Source organism: Symphalangus syndactylus, chromosome 20 (genome assembly GCF_028878055.3).
Source record: "Symphalangus syndactylus isolate Jambi chromosome 20, NHGRI_mSymSyn1-v2.1_pri, whole genome shotgun sequence".
NCBI lineage: Eukaryota > Metazoa > Chordata > Mammalia > Primates > Hylobatidae > Symphalangus > Symphalangus syndactylus.
The window spans coordinates 40,041,359-40,057,950 of NC_072442.2; the positions used below are offsets into that span (position 1 = coordinate 40,041,359).

General features: G+C 43.8%; 1 protein-coding gene across 23 annotated transcripts in view; it reads left to right on the forward strand.

Annotated features, from left to right (window-relative positions):
- CDK12 (cyclin dependent kinase 12) overlaps positions 1-16,592 on the forward strand; it is a 110,318-nt gene that overhangs the window by 38,543 nt on the left and 55,183 nt on the right. For all 23 annotated transcript variants that reach the window (XM_063628854.1, XM_055258044.2, XM_055258043.2 and 20 more), the window contains exons 6-8: positions 2,657-2,846; positions 12,668-12,724; positions 14,481-14,582. In XM_063628854.1, coding sequence (XP_063484924.1) covers positions 2,657-2,846; positions 12,668-12,724; positions 14,481-14,582 — 349 coding nt within the window. The remainder of the gene's footprint in view (positions 1-2,656; positions 2,847-12,667; positions 12,725-14,480; positions 14,583-16,592) is intronic.

Below are 16,592 nucleotides of genomic sequence, written 5' to 3' on the forward strand. Positions count from 1 at the left end.
TATGATCTTGACTCACTGCAGCTTCCACCTCCTGGGTTCAAGCAGTTCTCCTGCCTCAACCTCCCAAGTAGCTGGGATTACAAGTGTGCGCCACCACACGCAGCTGTTTTGTGTTTTTAGTAGAGATGGGGTTTCACCATGTGGGCCAGGCTGGTTTTGAACTCCTGACCTCAAGTGATCCACCCGCCTCGGCCTCCCAAAGTGCTGGGATTACAGGCGTGAGCCGCCACGCCCGGCCATCCTTCTGTTTTCTTAATTTTTTTGTAGACAGAATCTTGCTTTCTCACCCAGGCTAGAGTACATTGGTGCAATCACAGCTTATTGTAGCCTCAAACTCGTGGGCTCAAATGATTCTCTTGCCTCAGCCTCCCAAGTAGCCAGCAATACAGGCAAGCACCGTCATGCCTAGCTAATTTATAAATTTTTTTGTGGAGATGGTGTCTCACTATTTTGCCCAGTCTGGTTTCCAAAGCTCAGGCAATCCTCTCACCTCAGCCCCTCACCATGTGGGGAATGCAGGCATGAGCCACTGAACACAGCCCTAAATTTAAAGGATTGAATTAGTTGATTCATTTTTCTCTCAATTTTTAAATGCTACGATTTTCTTTTTTTTTTCTTTCTTTTTTTTTTTTGAGACAGAGTCTTGCTCTTTTCGCCTGGGCTGGAGTGCAGTGTCGCTGTCTTGGCTCACTGCAACCTCCGCCTCCTGGGTTCAAGCGATTCTCATGCCTCAGCCTCCCTGTAGCTGGAATTACAGGTGCACGCCACCACGCCCAGGTAATTTTTGTATTTTTAGCAAGAGTTAGGGTTTTACCATGTTGGGCAGGCTTGTCTCGAACTCCTGACCTCAAGTGATCTGCCCGCCTTGGCCTCCCAAAGTGCTGGGATTACAGGCATGAACTATTGCACCCAGCCTCTTTTTTTTTTTTTGTCTAGACGGAGTTTTGCTCTTGTTGCCCAGGCTGAAGTGCAATGGTACAATCTCAGCTCACTGCAACCTCTGCCTCCTGGGTTCAAGCGACTCTCCTGCCTCAGCCTCCCGTGTAGCTGGAATTGTAGGCGCCTGCCATCATGCCTGGCTAATTTTTGTATTTTTTTTTAGTAGAGATGGAGTTTCACGATGTTGGCCAGGTTGCTCTCGAACTCCTGACCTCAGGCAATCCTGCCTTGGCCTCCCAAAGTGCTAGAATTACAGGCATGAGCCACCATGCCTGACCTGTACTATGAATTTCACTAATAATTTATAACACATTTATTATGCTGTCCCTGGCATATTGAATCCCATTAACTTGTATAAAATCCTTTACAAAATAGTCATCAATTGTATGTAACAAATGGGCATGGTTGTGTTACAAATACAACTTCATTTACAGCAACAAGCAGCAGGCTGGATCTGGTCTAAGGTCTGTAATTTGCTAACTGACTTAGGTCACTAAAGTATAGTAAGACAGGCTGAGCACAGTGGCTTATGCCTCTAACCTCAGCATTTTGGGATGTTGGGGTGGAAGGATTGCCTGAGCCAAAGAGTTAAGAGACCAGCCTGGGTACCATAGCAAGACCCTGTCTCTACAAAAATGAAAAACATTAACTGGGTGTGGTGGCCTGTGCCTGTATTCCCAGCTACATGAGAGGCTGAGGCGGAAGATTCGCTTGAGCCCAGGAGTTTGAGGCTGTAGTGAGCCATGATCATGCCACTGCACTCCATCCTGGGCAACAGAATGAGAACCTGTCTCAAAAAAAAAGAGAAAAGAAAAAGGCTGGGCACGGTGGCTGACGCTTGTAATCCCAACACTTTGGGAAGCTAAGGCAGGCGGATCACCTGAGGTCCTGAGTTTACGACCAGCCTGACCAACATGGTGAAATCTTGTCTCTACTCAAAATACAAAAATTAGCCGGGTGTGGTGGCACATGCCTGTAATCCCAGCTACTTGGGAAGCTGAGGCAGGAGAATGGCTTGAACCCAGGAGGCGGAGGTTGCAGTGAGCCAAGATAGTGCCACTGCACTCCAGCCTGGGTGGCAGAGTGAGAGTCTGTCTTAAAAAAAAAAAAGCCTAGTAATGCAACCTGATCAGGGCACTTGCCGCCATGAAGAGGTGAGTAGTCCATACAGTACTAGACTAGGAATCAGAAGATTAATTCCTTTTTTTTTTTTTTGAGAAGGAGTCTTGCTTTGTTGCCCAGGCTGGAATGCAGTGGCACCATCTCAGCTCACTGCAGCCTCCAGCTCCTGGGTTCAAGTGATTCTCCCACCTCAGCCTCCCAAGTAGCTGGGATTACAGGCACATGCCACCATGCCCAGCTAATTTTTGTATTTTTTTTTAATCGAGATGGGGTTTCATTCACCATGTTGGACAGGTTGGTCTCGAACCCCTGACCTCAAGTGACCCGCCCTCCTCGAGCTCCCAAAGTGCTGGGATTACAGGCATCAGCCACTGCGTCCAGCCACAGAAGATTAATTCAAATATTAGCTCCATTATTTATTATTAGGAAGGACTAATTATTCAACTACTCTTCATTTCAGTTTCTTCATCTATAAAATTCAAGGGTTTTTTCTAGAGAGCCTATGGTCAACTCAAAAATTATATTAGGACTTGAGGCATTGTTATTTCAGCATTCTTTTTTTTTCTTGCTTTTAATTTTTTTTCGTCTTACGTAGGTGCCTTTTACCTTGTATTTGAGTATATGGACCATGACTTAATGGGACTGCTAGAATCTGGTTTGGTGCACTTTTCTGAGGACCATATCAAGTCGTTCATGAAACAGCTAATGGAAGGATTGGATTACTGTCACAAAAAGAATTTCCTGCATCGGGATATTAAGTGTTCTAACATTTTGCTGAATAACAGGTAACATAGTAACCAAATAAGATTAAGCACTTTCCTCTTCTCCTCTGACCTTTTTAGTTTCAAATGGTTAATTGATATTATAATTAGACCTAATAGTGCAGTATTCACACACTAGTGATATTCCCTGCGTTCAGTGTGGGAGAAACATACCTGCTCCTTTAGCTGTTCTTGAGCCTTTCTCAGTTACCAGCTTTCTGAGTAAACATTGATGTGCAGTTGATGATTGGCCTTTTCTGCCCAGTACTTACTCCTAGGTTTTAATAGTGTAAACAAACAGGAATTTGGTTATGAACAGGTGTTAATTCATCAGAAGTTTTTATCATTTGCTTTCTTCTTTTCTGTTTATTTGCCTGTACTGCATTGGCGGTAATATCAGATGTATTATGCACACTAGTTTTTTTTTTTTTTTTTTTGGAGCCAGAATTTCACTCTTCTTGCCCAGGCTGGAGTGCAGTGGCGTGATCTTGTCTCACTGCAACCTCCACCTCCCAGGTTCAAGCAATTCTCCTGCCTCAGTCTCCCAAGTAGCTGGGATTACAGGTGCCTGGCACCATGCTCTGCTAATTTTTGTATTTTTAGTAGAGATGGGGTTTCACTATATTGGCCAGGCTGGTCTTGAACTCCTGACCTCGTGATCCACCCATCTCAGCCTCCCGAAGTGCTGGGATTACAGGCATGAGCCACCGTGCCTGGCATACTAGTTTTTGCTTTATTTATTTTTTTTGAGACAGAGTCTCACTCTGTCGCCCAGGCTGGAGTGCAGTGGTGCGATCTCGGCTTACTGCAAGCTCTGCCTCCCAGGTTCATGCCATTCTCCTGCCTCAGCCTCCCGAGTAGCTGGGACTACAAGCGCCCGCCACTATGCCCAGCTAATTTTTTGTATTTTTAGTAGAGACGGGGGTTTCACCGTGTTAGCCAGGATGGTCTCGATCTCCTGACCTTGTGATCCACCCACCTCGGCCTCCCAAAGTGCTGGGATTACAGGTGTGAGCCACCGTGCCCAGCCCTGGCACACTAGTTTTTTTTTTTTTTTTTTGAGACGGAGTCTCACTCTGTAGCCCAGGCTGGAGTGCAATGGCACAATCTCAGCTCACCGCAGCCTCCGCCTCCTGGGTTCAAGCAATTCTCCTGCCTCAGCCTCCCGAGTAGCTGTGATTACAGGATTACAGGCATGCACCACCATGCCCGGATATTTTTTTTTTTTTTTTTTTTTTAAGACGGAGTCTTGCTCTGTTGCCCAGGCTGGAGTGCAGTGGTGCGATCTCGGCTCACTGCAAGCTCCGCCTCCCGAGTTCACGCCATTCTCCTGCCTCAACCTCCCGAGTAGCTGGGACTACAGGCACCCGCCACCGTGCCCGGCTAATTTTTTGTATTTTTACTAGAGATGGGGTTTCACTGTGTTAGCCAGGATGGTCTTGATCTCCTGACCTCTTGATCCGCCCACCTCGGCCTCCCAAAGTGCTGGGATTACAGGCATGAGCCACCGTGCCCGGCCGCACACTAGTTTTTTTAATAGCCCTACTTGCTGAGGGATAAAGAACAAGTCTGGTACCATTTAAATCGGGGAAGTGTTTTGTTCTTTAGATAATTAGGTTGGTTACATCTATTTTTGTCTGATTGACTCATTGTTTTAAACATTTCGGTTCAGTTTTTTTTTTGTTTTTCTTTTTTTTGAGACAGAGTCTCGCTCTGTCACCCAGGCTGGAGTGCGGTGGCACAATCTCGGCTCACTGCAAGTCCTGCCTCCCGGATTCACGCCATTCTCCTGCCTCAGCCTCCCCAGCAGCTGGGACTACAGGCGCCCACCACCACGCCTGGCTAATTTTTTGCATTTTTTAGTAGAGACGTGGTTTCACTTTGTTAGGCAGGATGGTCTCGATCTCCTGACCTCGTGATCCGCCCACCTCGGCCTCCCAAAGTGCTGATTACAGGCGTGAGCCACCGCGCCTGGCCGGTTCAGTTTTATCTAACAGACATTATCTATATAGGAATATGGAAAGATTATGACACATTTCCCCTCTTTATGGTGTACAATAACCAATCTCGCATGGTTACCTGGGACCGTCCTGGTTTTAGCAGTAAAAGGCTCGCATGCGACAATTGAACACTGGAACTCAAAACTTTTGCAGGAGAAATAAACAAATAAATTACTCAATTCAGTAAACATTTATTAAGCTCAATTTTTTTTCACTTTGAATTTGAGAGTATCTGGAAAGATGCAGCCTTGAGGAATGAATAAGAATTTATCTGAATAACTGACAGTGGGTGATCAAATTTCTAGGCAGAAGCAGCTGCATGCACAAAAGTACATAAACATGAAAATAACATGTTATGTCTGGAAAACTGTAAACAGGTCAGTATTTCTAGAGCAAGAAGAGGGAAGCACATAATGGCCAAGAGATGAAGGTGGATAGTTACATGGAGCCCATTTATGGATCTTGTATGCCCCACTGAGGAACTTAAACTTTATCTGTATTTGACAGGGATCAGCATCACTTGAACCCAGGAGGTAGAGGTTGCAGTGAGCTGAGATCAATCCACTACACTCCAGCCCAGGCGACAGAGCAAGACTCCATCTCAGAAAAAGAAATAATCTTAGACTGAGTCTCACTCTGTCACCCAGGCTGGAGTGCAATGGCAGGATCTCACTGCAGCCTCCAACTCCTGGGTTCAAGCGATGCTCCCGCCTCAGCCTCCTGAGTAGCTGGGATTACAGGTGCCCGCCACCATGCCCAGCTAATTTTTCTATTTTTAGTAGAGATGGGGTTTCACCATATTGACCAGGCTGGTCTCGAACTCCTGACCTCAAGTGATCTGCCCCCCTCGGCGTCCCAAAGTGCTGGTATTACAGGCGTGAGCCACTGCGCCCAGCCAAAAGAGTATTTCTTTATGTTGCTTTCTCTGACTCATAATTCCCAGTAAAGTTGGAAGTGAGTGACTCTACATCTATAGTAAATAACGCATTAAGAACTTAATAGCTATTAGCTTGCAACTTTCTGGCCTATAGTATAATATACTTTCTGCTGTTCCCTTTACTCCTCCATGAGGAGCTGTCTCAAAGCAGGGAATAATTGCAGCTCCGTTTAGTGTCCTTTCTGGTGGGTAAGGCCTCTTTTGGTTCCTGACCTTCCAGAGTCAGAAAGCTGATGAGGTTCCAGACTAAATTGAATTTCCTTGTGAGGTTGCTAAGCAGGATACAGGAATCCTGTGGTCTAGCCTGATCCATCCAGCCTCTTCCCTTACCCACTTAGCTCTGTCTACTCAGACCTGTGGGTGAGATGGCCTGGAGACAATGGTGAAGGGTCATCAGCTGGGCAAGGAAGAGAGAGAACAGTTGGCAAGAGAGAGAGAAGAGCAGAGTTGGATTCCAAATGAGACCAAATCATTTTATATAGAAGAGAGACACAGTCAATCTTCTGTTTTGGAAAGGTCACCAAATTATCAGTTCATGCTGATAAACTGGAGGCAGAGAGACCCTCTAAGAACTTCGTAAGAAATGGTCAGTGCTGGAAATAACCCAGACACCACTAGTAGGGATGGACTCAGTAGATCTCTAGACTTCGCTTGAGTGAGTGAATGGTAGATAATGAATTAGAGAAAGTAAGGTAACTCACAGGTTTCCTACTTGAAAAACTAGCTAGATGGGTGGCACTACTAGTCAATACAAGGAAGATGGAAGAGTAGGAGGGATGGAGTAACAGGCAAATCTCTTTTGGATATGTCTTTTATATATCCAGGGTAGTGATATTTAATAGCATATGGTCATTTGGGAATTCCAAACTACCAGTACAGATTTGGTAGTTACAAAACATAGAAAAGATGTCAGAAATGTAACCCAGGAGAAATGGTCAGAGAGATAGGAAGAAAATAAGGGAAATATGAATGCAAGATAGGCAAGTTTAAGAAGGGAGTGGTGATTGATGTCAGATGATGCAGGCAAATTATAAGAGAATCTGAAAATTAAAAGGTCAGTAGTGATATTAGTGTGGAGTAAGGGGATGAGTAGCACAATTAATGTGAAGGTACTGGTAGGGGGTGTCTTTAATTTTTAATTTTAAGGATGGCAGAGATTTGAATATATTTAAATGCTAAGGGGAGGCCAACGTGGTGGCTCACATGTGTAATCCTAACACTTTGGGAGGCTGAGGTGGGCAGGTCACTTGATGCTAGGAGTTCGAGACCAGCTTAGCCAACATAGCAAAATTCTGTCTCTACTAAAAGTACAAAAATTAGCTGAGCTTGGTGGTGCACGCGTCTAATCCCAGCCACGTGGGAGGCCGAGGCATGAGAATTGCTTGAACCTGGGACGCAGAGGTTGCAGTGAGCAGAGATTGCACCACTGCACTCCAGCCTGGGTGACAGAGCAAGACCCTGTCTCAAAAAAAAAACAAAAAAAAAAACGCTAAAGAGGAAGAAAATCTATAAAAAGGGAGCAGTTAAAGATTTGGGGGCCAGGCGCAGTGGCTCACACCTGTAATCCCAGCACTTTGGGAAGCCAAGGCGGATGGATCATGAGGTCAGGGGTTCAAGATCATCTTGCCCAACATGGTGAAACCCCGTCTCTACTAAAATACAAAAAATTAGCTGGGCATGGTGGCACGTGCCTGTAATCCCAGCTACTTGGGAGGCTGAGGCAGGGGAATCACTTGAACCCAGGAGACAGAGGTTGCAGTGAGTTGAGATCGCGCCACTGCACTCCAGCCTGGCAACAGAGCAAGACTCTGTCTCAAAAAAAAAAGAAAAAAAAAGGCCAGCCTTGGTGGCTCACACCTGTAATCCCAGCACTTTGGGAGGCCAAGGCGGGCAGATCACGAGGTCAAGAGATGGAGACCATCCTGGCCAACATGGTGAAACTCCGTCTCTACTAAAAATATAAAAATTAGCTGGGTGTGAAGGCACGTGCCTGTAGTCTCAGCTACTTGGGAGGTTGAGGCAGGAGAATCACTTGAACCCGGGCGGCGGAAGTTGCAGTGAGCTGAGATCGCGCCACTGCGCTCCAGCCTGGTGACAGAGCAAGACTCCGTCTCAAAAAAAAAAAAAGATTTGGGAAAGAACCAAAATAATTTAAAGGAGCAAGGTTTTAGAATAGATGGGATCAAGGCCACAGGTGGAGGGATTGATTATCCTTGGTCAAGAAAAGAGATTGACATACTTTTTATGTACCGTTGACCCTTGAACAACGTGGGTTTGAACTGTGGCATGTCCACTTATACACAGATTTTATCCAACCAAAGACGAATAAAAAACAGTTTGCAGTATATGAAACCTGTTTATATGGAGTACCAGTGTGTCATATATGCAGGTTCTATAAAGCCTACTGCAGGACTTGAGTTTGCTTGAATTTTGGTATATGTGGGAGTCTTGGAACCAATCGCATCGATATACTGAGGGATGACTGTAATTAAAAGGAAAGAGGAAAGTAAGATTATAGATGGAAGTAAGTTTACTGGTAAAAGGTAGGATGTTAAGGACCTCTCACCTAATGACTTTAATTTTTTCACTGAAAAAGGTCATTTACTAAGTAAGTGTAAGAGGGTGGGGGATAGATTAGAGCATTAAGGAGAATGCCAGAGGTCTGTCATGACAGCCATACTGAATGGAAGTTGCTGATTACAGACAAGTAAAAGGACTAACCAACAGAATTCAGGAATTAACAAAGAGAGGAAATCACACATTTTGCAGTGACACCATACAATATGATTATATGATTTTTTTTTTTTTTTTTTGAGATGGAGTCTCACTCTGTCACCAGGCTGGAATGTAGTGGTGCTATCTTGGCTCACTGCAACCTCTGCCTCCAGTTTCAAGCACTTCTCCTGCCTCCGCCTTCTGAGTAGTTGGGACTACAGGCGCATGCCACCACACCTGGCTAATTTTTGTATTTTTTTTTTTTTTGAGACGGAGTCTTGCTCTGTCCCCCAGGCTGGAGTGCAGTGGCGCGATCTCGGCTCACTGCATCTCCGCCTCCTGGGTTCACGCCATTCTCCTGCCTCAGCCTCCCGAGTAGCTGGGACTACAGGCGCCTGCCACCGTGCCCGGCTAATTTTTTGTATTTTTAGTAGAGACGGGGTTTCACCATGTTAGCCAGGATGGTCTCGATCTCCTGACCTCGTGATCCGCCCACCTCGGGCTCCCAAAGTGCTGGGATTACAGGCATGAGCCACCGCACCTGGCCCGAATTTTTGTATTTTTAGTAGAGACGGGGTTTCACCGTGTTGGCCAGGCTGGGTCTCAAACCTCTGACCTCAAGTGATCCACCCACCTCAGCCTCCTAAAGTGCTAAGATTACAGACGCGAGCCACCACGCCTGGCCAATTATATGATTTTTGTTTTTACACTTGTGTTCAGCTCTCTAGGTAGAGCAGAAAAGGCAAATTTTCTAATAATCCAGAATTAGGGACTTAGGGATTAGCTATATCACAAGCTAAGGAAACCAGGAAGACAGTAGTTTGGTTAATTAACCAAGGGGTCCAGGCAGGCAAGGGAAGGAAGTATTATGTGAAAGAGGCCTGAACTGGGAGTGAGTGGAGGCACTGTGTACTAGAAGGTCTTCTCAAAAGGCAAAAATGTTAAACCATGGTCTCAGAAAGGATTCTCCAGATATTTCTATATTCACCTTACTCCTTTGAGACAGGACATAAGCAATATGATGGCACTTCTTTTTTTTTTTTTTTTTTTTTTTTTGAGACAGAGTCTCGCTCTGTCGCCCGGGCTGGAGTGCAGTGGCGCAATCTCGGCTCACTGCAAGCTCCGCCTCCCGGGTTCACGCCATTCTCCTGCCTCAGCCTCCGAGTAGCTGGGACTACAGGCGCCCGCCACCGCGCCCGGCTAATTTTTTGTATTTTTTAGTAGAGACGGGGTTTCACCGTGGTCTCGATCTCCTGACCTTGTGATCCGCCCGCCTCGGCCTCCCAAAGTGCTGGGATTACAAGCGTGAGCCACCGCGCCCGGCCTTATGATGGCACTTCTTTTGTGTTTTATTTTATTTTATTTATTTACTTATTTTATATTTTATTTTTTGAGATGGAGTCTCGCTGTGTCACCCAGGCTGGAGTGCAGTGGCACAATCTCGGCTCACTGCAACCTCCACCTCCTGGATTCAAGCGATTCTCCCACCTCAGCCTCCTGAGTGGCTAGGACTACAGGTGTCCGTCGCCACGCCCAGCTAATTTTTGTATTTTTAGTAGAGACGGGGTTTCACCATGTTGGCCAGGCTGGTCTCAAACTCCTGACTTAAGTGATCCGCCTGCCTCAGTCTCCCAAAGTGTTGGGACTACAGGCGTGAGCCACTGCACCTGACCTGTTCTATTTTATATTGCAAAAAGTTACGAGTACTTCCACACTTCATACTGAGTCACCTTAATGGTTTAGTTGGAAGGAAAAGCAGGAGTCAGTAAAAGTGCTATCAGCGGCCGGGCGCGGTGGCTCATGCCTGTAATCCCAGCACTTTGGGAGGCCGAGGCAGGTGGAGCACCTGAGGTAGGGAGTTCAAGACCAGCCTGACCAACATGGAGAAACCCCATCTCTACTAAAAATACAAAATTAGCCGGGCGTAGTGGCGCATGCCTGTAATCCCAGCTACTCGGGAGTCAGAGGTTGTAGTGAGCCGAGATAGCGCCATTGCACTCTAGCCTTGGCAACAAGAGTGAAGCTCAGTCTTAAAAAAAAAAAAAGTTCTATCAGCAGGTTCTATAGCAGACTAAATTCGTTTAATAAACATTTATTTAGTACCTAGTATGAGCCAGGCAGGAAATACGTTAGATGCTGGTGATACTCAGGTCTACACTGATTTCTGTAACTATGTATCCATTTCCATTTTGACTTTCAGTCCTACTATGTGCCTTGAATCTTACATCATTTCAGGCTTTCAGAGTAAGGATGCCAAGTAATTTGAGGAATCATCTTTGTCTTAATATAAGTTAACTATTTCTTTTTGCTTTTCTCACAATTTGCTTATAAATTGAACTTGATGTAATGGTGTTTGGCGCAAGTAGATAAGGTACCTTTAACTTCACTAGGAATAAGCATTGATTTAATGTAGAAGTTTGTTGCTAGTAGTTACCTTGTTTTAATATTGTCCTATGTCCATATTTTGGGGAGCACCTCTTGGCCTCTTTTCTGTACTACATGTTGAGTATGCCCTGTGCTTGAGAAGAGAATTCTTTTGGATTTCAGATTTTTTTTAGATTTTGGAATATTTACATTATATTTACTGGTTCTGAACATCCAAAATCTGAAATGTTCCAGTGAGCATTTCCTTTGAGTGTCATGTTGGCACTCAAAAAGTTTCAGATTTTGCTTCAGACAGAGAAGGCGGCAAAAAGGTTCTGAAAAATTTTGGATTTCAGATTTTTGGATTTGGATGCGCAATCTGTATCTCAATTTTTTTGCCTGATCTGAGCTATTAGACACCTACACCAGCTTCCTATAAGAGAGCGAGCTGGCTTTTCATGTCCCAAGAAGTAGCAAGGCTGTAAATATGACTAAACAGGTTACATGAATTTAGATAAATATCATTAATCCAAAGTAGTCAATAAGTAGTTGTTGGGTTTTTTTGCATTGCCCACCGCCTCCAATAAATAAATAGTTTTTAAATAGATTCCCAACATTTTGTCTTGCAGTTTTCAAAAATATTCCTTCATGCAGGAGGAGAGAGAGCATTAGGAAAAATAGCTAATGCTTGCTGGGCTTAATACTTAGGTGATGGGTCAATAGGTGCAGCAAACCACCATGGCACATGTTTACCTATGTAACAAACTTCATGTACCCTGGAACTTAAAAAAAAAAAATTCCTTTATATCACTGTCAAGGATAGAACACTGAGCAGAGGCCAGTCATGGTGGCCCATGCCTGTACTCCCAGCCCTTTGGGAGGCTGAGGAGGGAGGATCACTTGAGCACAGGAATTTAAGACCAGCCTAGGCAACATAGGAGAACTCTGTCTCTACAAAAAATAAAATAATTAACTGGACATATTGGTGCACGCCTATAGTCCCAGCTACTCGGGAGGCTGAGGCTGGAGAATCAGTTGAACCCGGGAGATCATCAAGGCTGCAGTGAGCCAGGGTTGCACCATTGCACTCCAGCCTGGGTAATAGAGTGAGACTCTGTCTCAAAAAAAAAATTACTGAGCAGAGTGAAACATGGTTGGGATCTCCTTGAAGTGATTCTCAAAGCCTGATTCTCAGCCCAGCTGCATTGACATCACATATGGGCCTGTTAGAAATGCAGATTCATGAGCCATGTTCTACTGAGTCAGCATCTCTAAGAATGGGACCCAGGAAACTGAGTTTCTTTGATTGTTTTTTTCAGAGATAGGGTCTTGCTCTGTTGCCCAGGCTGGAGTGCAGTGGCCTCCCAAAGTTCTGGGATTACAGGTGTGAGCCACCATGCCCAGACTGTTGGCCCTCTTAAATCTTTCTCAATCTAGAACAGCTCATTTCTTTTTTTCCCCCAACAATAAATATTTAATCTAGCAGGTTATAGGTACTGTTGTTTACCGTGAAATAAATTTAGCTAAGGAGTCAAATTCAGAAAATGTAATAATAGTTGTTTTTTTTTTTTTTAAAGCCTAAGGCATTATAATTGAAGTAGTCAAAAAAGGTTTAATTAGGGAGATTGAGTGTTAAGAGTAGAAGTAATCATGAACTGGGTATTGTATAAAATTTTTTAAAAAGAAAGAGAAAAGAGTAGAACAAAGAGAGCAGAAGTTAAAATTTATTTTTGTAATTCCTTTAGCTCCTAACTTGGCGCGTGACTTTTCAGGTGTATTTTGGAGGCCACTGCTATTGCTTATGAAAATAATTGTTTTTTGTTTTACAGCGGGCAAATCAAACTAGCAGATTTTGGACTTGCTCGGCTCTATAACTCTGAAGAGAGGTAAGGCATTAATTAAAATTACATGTGGGAAATAAGATTTGTTTTGTTTTGTTTTGTTTTGAGGCAGGGTCTTACTCTGGTTGCTCAGGCTGGAGTGCGTGGCTTGATCTCGGCTCACTGCAGCCTCAACCTCTGCGGTCTCAGGTGATCCTCCCACCTTAGTCTCACAAGTAGCTGGAACCACAGGTGGGTGCCATCACACCTGGCTAATTTTTGTATTTTTAGTAGAGACAGGGTTTTGCTATGTTGCCTAGGGTAGTCTTGAACTCTTAGGCTCAAGCTATCTACCTGCCTCAGCCTCCCAAAGTGCTGGGATTACAGACATGAGCCACTGCACCTGGCCAAGAATCTCTTTTTTTTTTTTTTTTTTTTTTTTTTTGAGACGGAGTCTCACTCTGTCACCTGGGCTGGAGTGCAGTGGCGTGATCTCGGCTCACTGCAACCTCCGCCTCTTGGGTTCAAGCAATTCTCCTGCCTCAGCCTCCCACGTAGCTGGTATTACAGGTGCCTGCCACTACACCCAGCTAATTTTTTGTATTTTTAGTAGAGACAGGGTTTCACCATCTTGGCCAGGCTGGTCTCAAACTCTTGACCTCGTGATTCATCTGCCTCGGCTTCTCAAAGTGCTGGGATTACAGGCGTGAGCCACCACCGCGCCCGGCCAAGAATCTTTTTTGTTCCTAGATGTTCTAGTATTCTGCAAGTTGTAGCAACTGTCAGAGTTCCCTAATTATCTGAAAGCGTTATGACTTACATTTTAGGCAGCAAATTTTATCTAAATTCTTGAATCGTCCCTTGGCTGGAATAAATAAATTAGAATGGAAGTTATTTTTTTCCCTCTTTTCTCTTCTCTTCCTTTGTCGTTCCTGGAGATTTGCTCTTGTTGCCCAGGCTGGAGTGCAATGGCACAATCTTGGCTCACTGAAACCTCTGCCCCCCGAGTTCAAGCGATTCCCCTGCCTCAGCCTCCCGACTAGCTGGGATTACAGGCATGTGCCGCCATGCCCGACTAATTTTGTATTTTTAGTGGAGATGGGGTTTCTCCATGTTGGTCATGCTGGTCTCGAACTCCCGACCTTAGGTGATCTGCCTGGCTTGGCCTCCCAAAGTGCTGGGATTACAGGCGTGAGCCACTGCGCCTGACCTTTTTTTTTTTTAATAGGCCGGGTGCGGTGGCTCACACTTGTAATCCCAGCACTTTGGGAGACCGAGGTGGGTGGATCACGAGGTCAGGAGATCAAGACCATCCTGGCTAACATGGTGAAACTCTGTCTGTACTAAAAATACAAAAAATTAGTGGAGCTTGGTGGTGGGCGCCTATAGCCCCAGCTACTTGGGAGGCTGAGGCAGGAGAATGGCGTGAACCTGGGAGGCGGAGCTTACAATGAGCCAAGATGGCGCCACTGCACTCCAGCCTGAGGGACAGAGCAAGACTCCGTCTCAAAAAAAAAAAAAAAAAATAGAGATGAGATCTTGCTATGTTGACCAGGTTGGTCTTGGACTGGCCTCAAATGACTCTCCCCTTTAGGTCTCTCAAAGTGCTGGTATTACAGGCATGAGCCACCACGCCAGGCCTGGAAGTTATTTCTTCATCTCCTACTTCTGACCAGTTTGCTTTTGGAGTGTTAGGTTGCTCTGGATTTGTTTTTCAGTCTCATCTTCATTTGGCACCTATTTCTGTTTGCATTTAGTTATGTGAATATTTTTCATCAGAAGCCATTGTAAGTTTATGTCATGGTTGTTTTTTATATTTCAGTCGCCCTTACACAAACAAAGTCATTACTTTGTGGTACCGACCTCCAGAACTACTGCTAGGAGAGGAACGTTACACACCAGCCATAGATGTTTGGAGCTGTGGGTAAGGTTCTGTTAACTTTTTCTTTTGTCTGTAACTTACATACTGTTGACTTGTACTTTATTTTCTCTGTACATTGGCTTTTTAGAGCTCTTCTTAAGTTCAGAAGGATGGCGATAAACTTTTGGCCAGATTTCCAGGAAATCTGTTGAATATTTCTTAATGTCAGAGACCCTTTTTTTAAAAAACAGATTTCTTCTTTTTTTTGTTTAAACTTTGTTTGAATTGAGATCCAAATAAGATATCCAAGTAAGGTTCATAGCTTGCAGTTGATTACATCAAATCTTTTAATTTTACATTCCCTTTCTATGTTAGCTAATTTTGATTTATTTTGTTTCCTTATAATTTCATTAGAAGAAACTATTTCACTTGTCCTATCCAGCCTTTTATAGTCTGGATTTTGCAGATTGTGTCTTTGTGATGATATATATGTATTTTTTAGCATGATTTTTTATCTTTTTGTTGTTTGAGATGGAATCTTTCTATGTTGCCCATTCTGGAGTCCAGTGGCTGTTCATAAGTATGATCATAGCATGCTATATCCTTGAGCTCCTGGGCTCAAGCAATCCTCCTGCCTCAGCCTCCTGAGTAGCTGTGACTACAGGCACATGTTGCCATACCCAGCTTATCTGTTTTACTTTTCGCAAATTGTAAATGGATTAAAGGTTGATTCCTAACCACCCACCCAGGGTCAGGGTAGTAGACCCTGAAACTACTTTACAGTTGGTTTTGAGTACTTCTAACAAAAGTTATATAATAAGTAGTACATCAGAGTTGGGAGGTGGGGAGCAGTGGGAGCCTCTGCCCAGAGAGTACAAGCAGTAAATGAGTATGTTGTCTGTGGAGAATTTTGAAACAACAAAACAAAACAATCCAGTACAAACTAGTCAGCTTTTTATTATGGCCTTATTAGGGCAGTTCTAAATGAGCAGATTTATACACACGTACCATAATATGTAATTGTCTTTTTTTGGGATGTTGTCAGTTACTTGGCCATTGCCCACATCTGTTAATTAATTTGTGGTTATTTTATGATGGTCACATTCTAATTATATCATTTCTTATTGGAATACTTATATAAAGATATCCTCCCATCTGTTTGGCTGAACTCAGGTCTAAATAATATAGAAAAGGTAGGATAAAAGTTAATTCTTTCATTTTATATAACGGTTTTCAAAATAATGAAGTAGTTTCCTAGTATCCTTCGAAGATGACCAATGAAAAATGTTTTTGTTTTTGGTTTTATTATGAACTCGTGGATTTAAACTTATTTCATGTATCTTAATCCATTGTGGTTATTATGCTTATTCTTGTTCAAACTGTCTGGTCTTGGGCCAGTGGGAGCTTATTCAGGTTATATTTTGAGTCCTTTTGACACACCATAGTAGTGTTACAGTAGAAAACCATCTTGTTTTTGGTTCCACGCTTGTCCTGTTCATTTCCTCCCCCAAACCTGGAATCATCCATTTCTCTAAGGAGTCTTAGTTCCTGTTAGTGGAAAATGATATTTAGAAACTACAGTTTGTGTGTTGGGGCATGGATGTTTTAAATGGGCCATGTTTGTTAATTGTATCTTACGTTGTATGATTTATGCCCACTCACACGCTGTCCTTGACCTTTATACTTTACAATTCTGACATATATACTTCCCAGTGGAACAAATCACTTCTTTCCATTCTTTTCCTTCCTCTATTAATGTCAGTCTTTAAGAGGAGCACTACAGGGGTTTTATTTTAAAATTCAACGGAGTGATGGAGAAAGAGCATAATTTCTGTGGTAGCCTACCCAAATCAAATAAAGCTTTAGTTAAATTTTACTAACTCAAGCTGGGTGTGTTTTTGTTCTGGACAATTTGCTTTAACAGTATTAGCATTTAAATTGTCACAACCAGGCTCTAAAGTTAACGCCCCATTAAGATGCATGAAGAAAGTTCATAGCTGTGTTCGGTACTATTATTTCAGTCTGTGCAGCCTGCCACCTCAGAGCGGTAGCAAAGTGTTGATTACATAACGA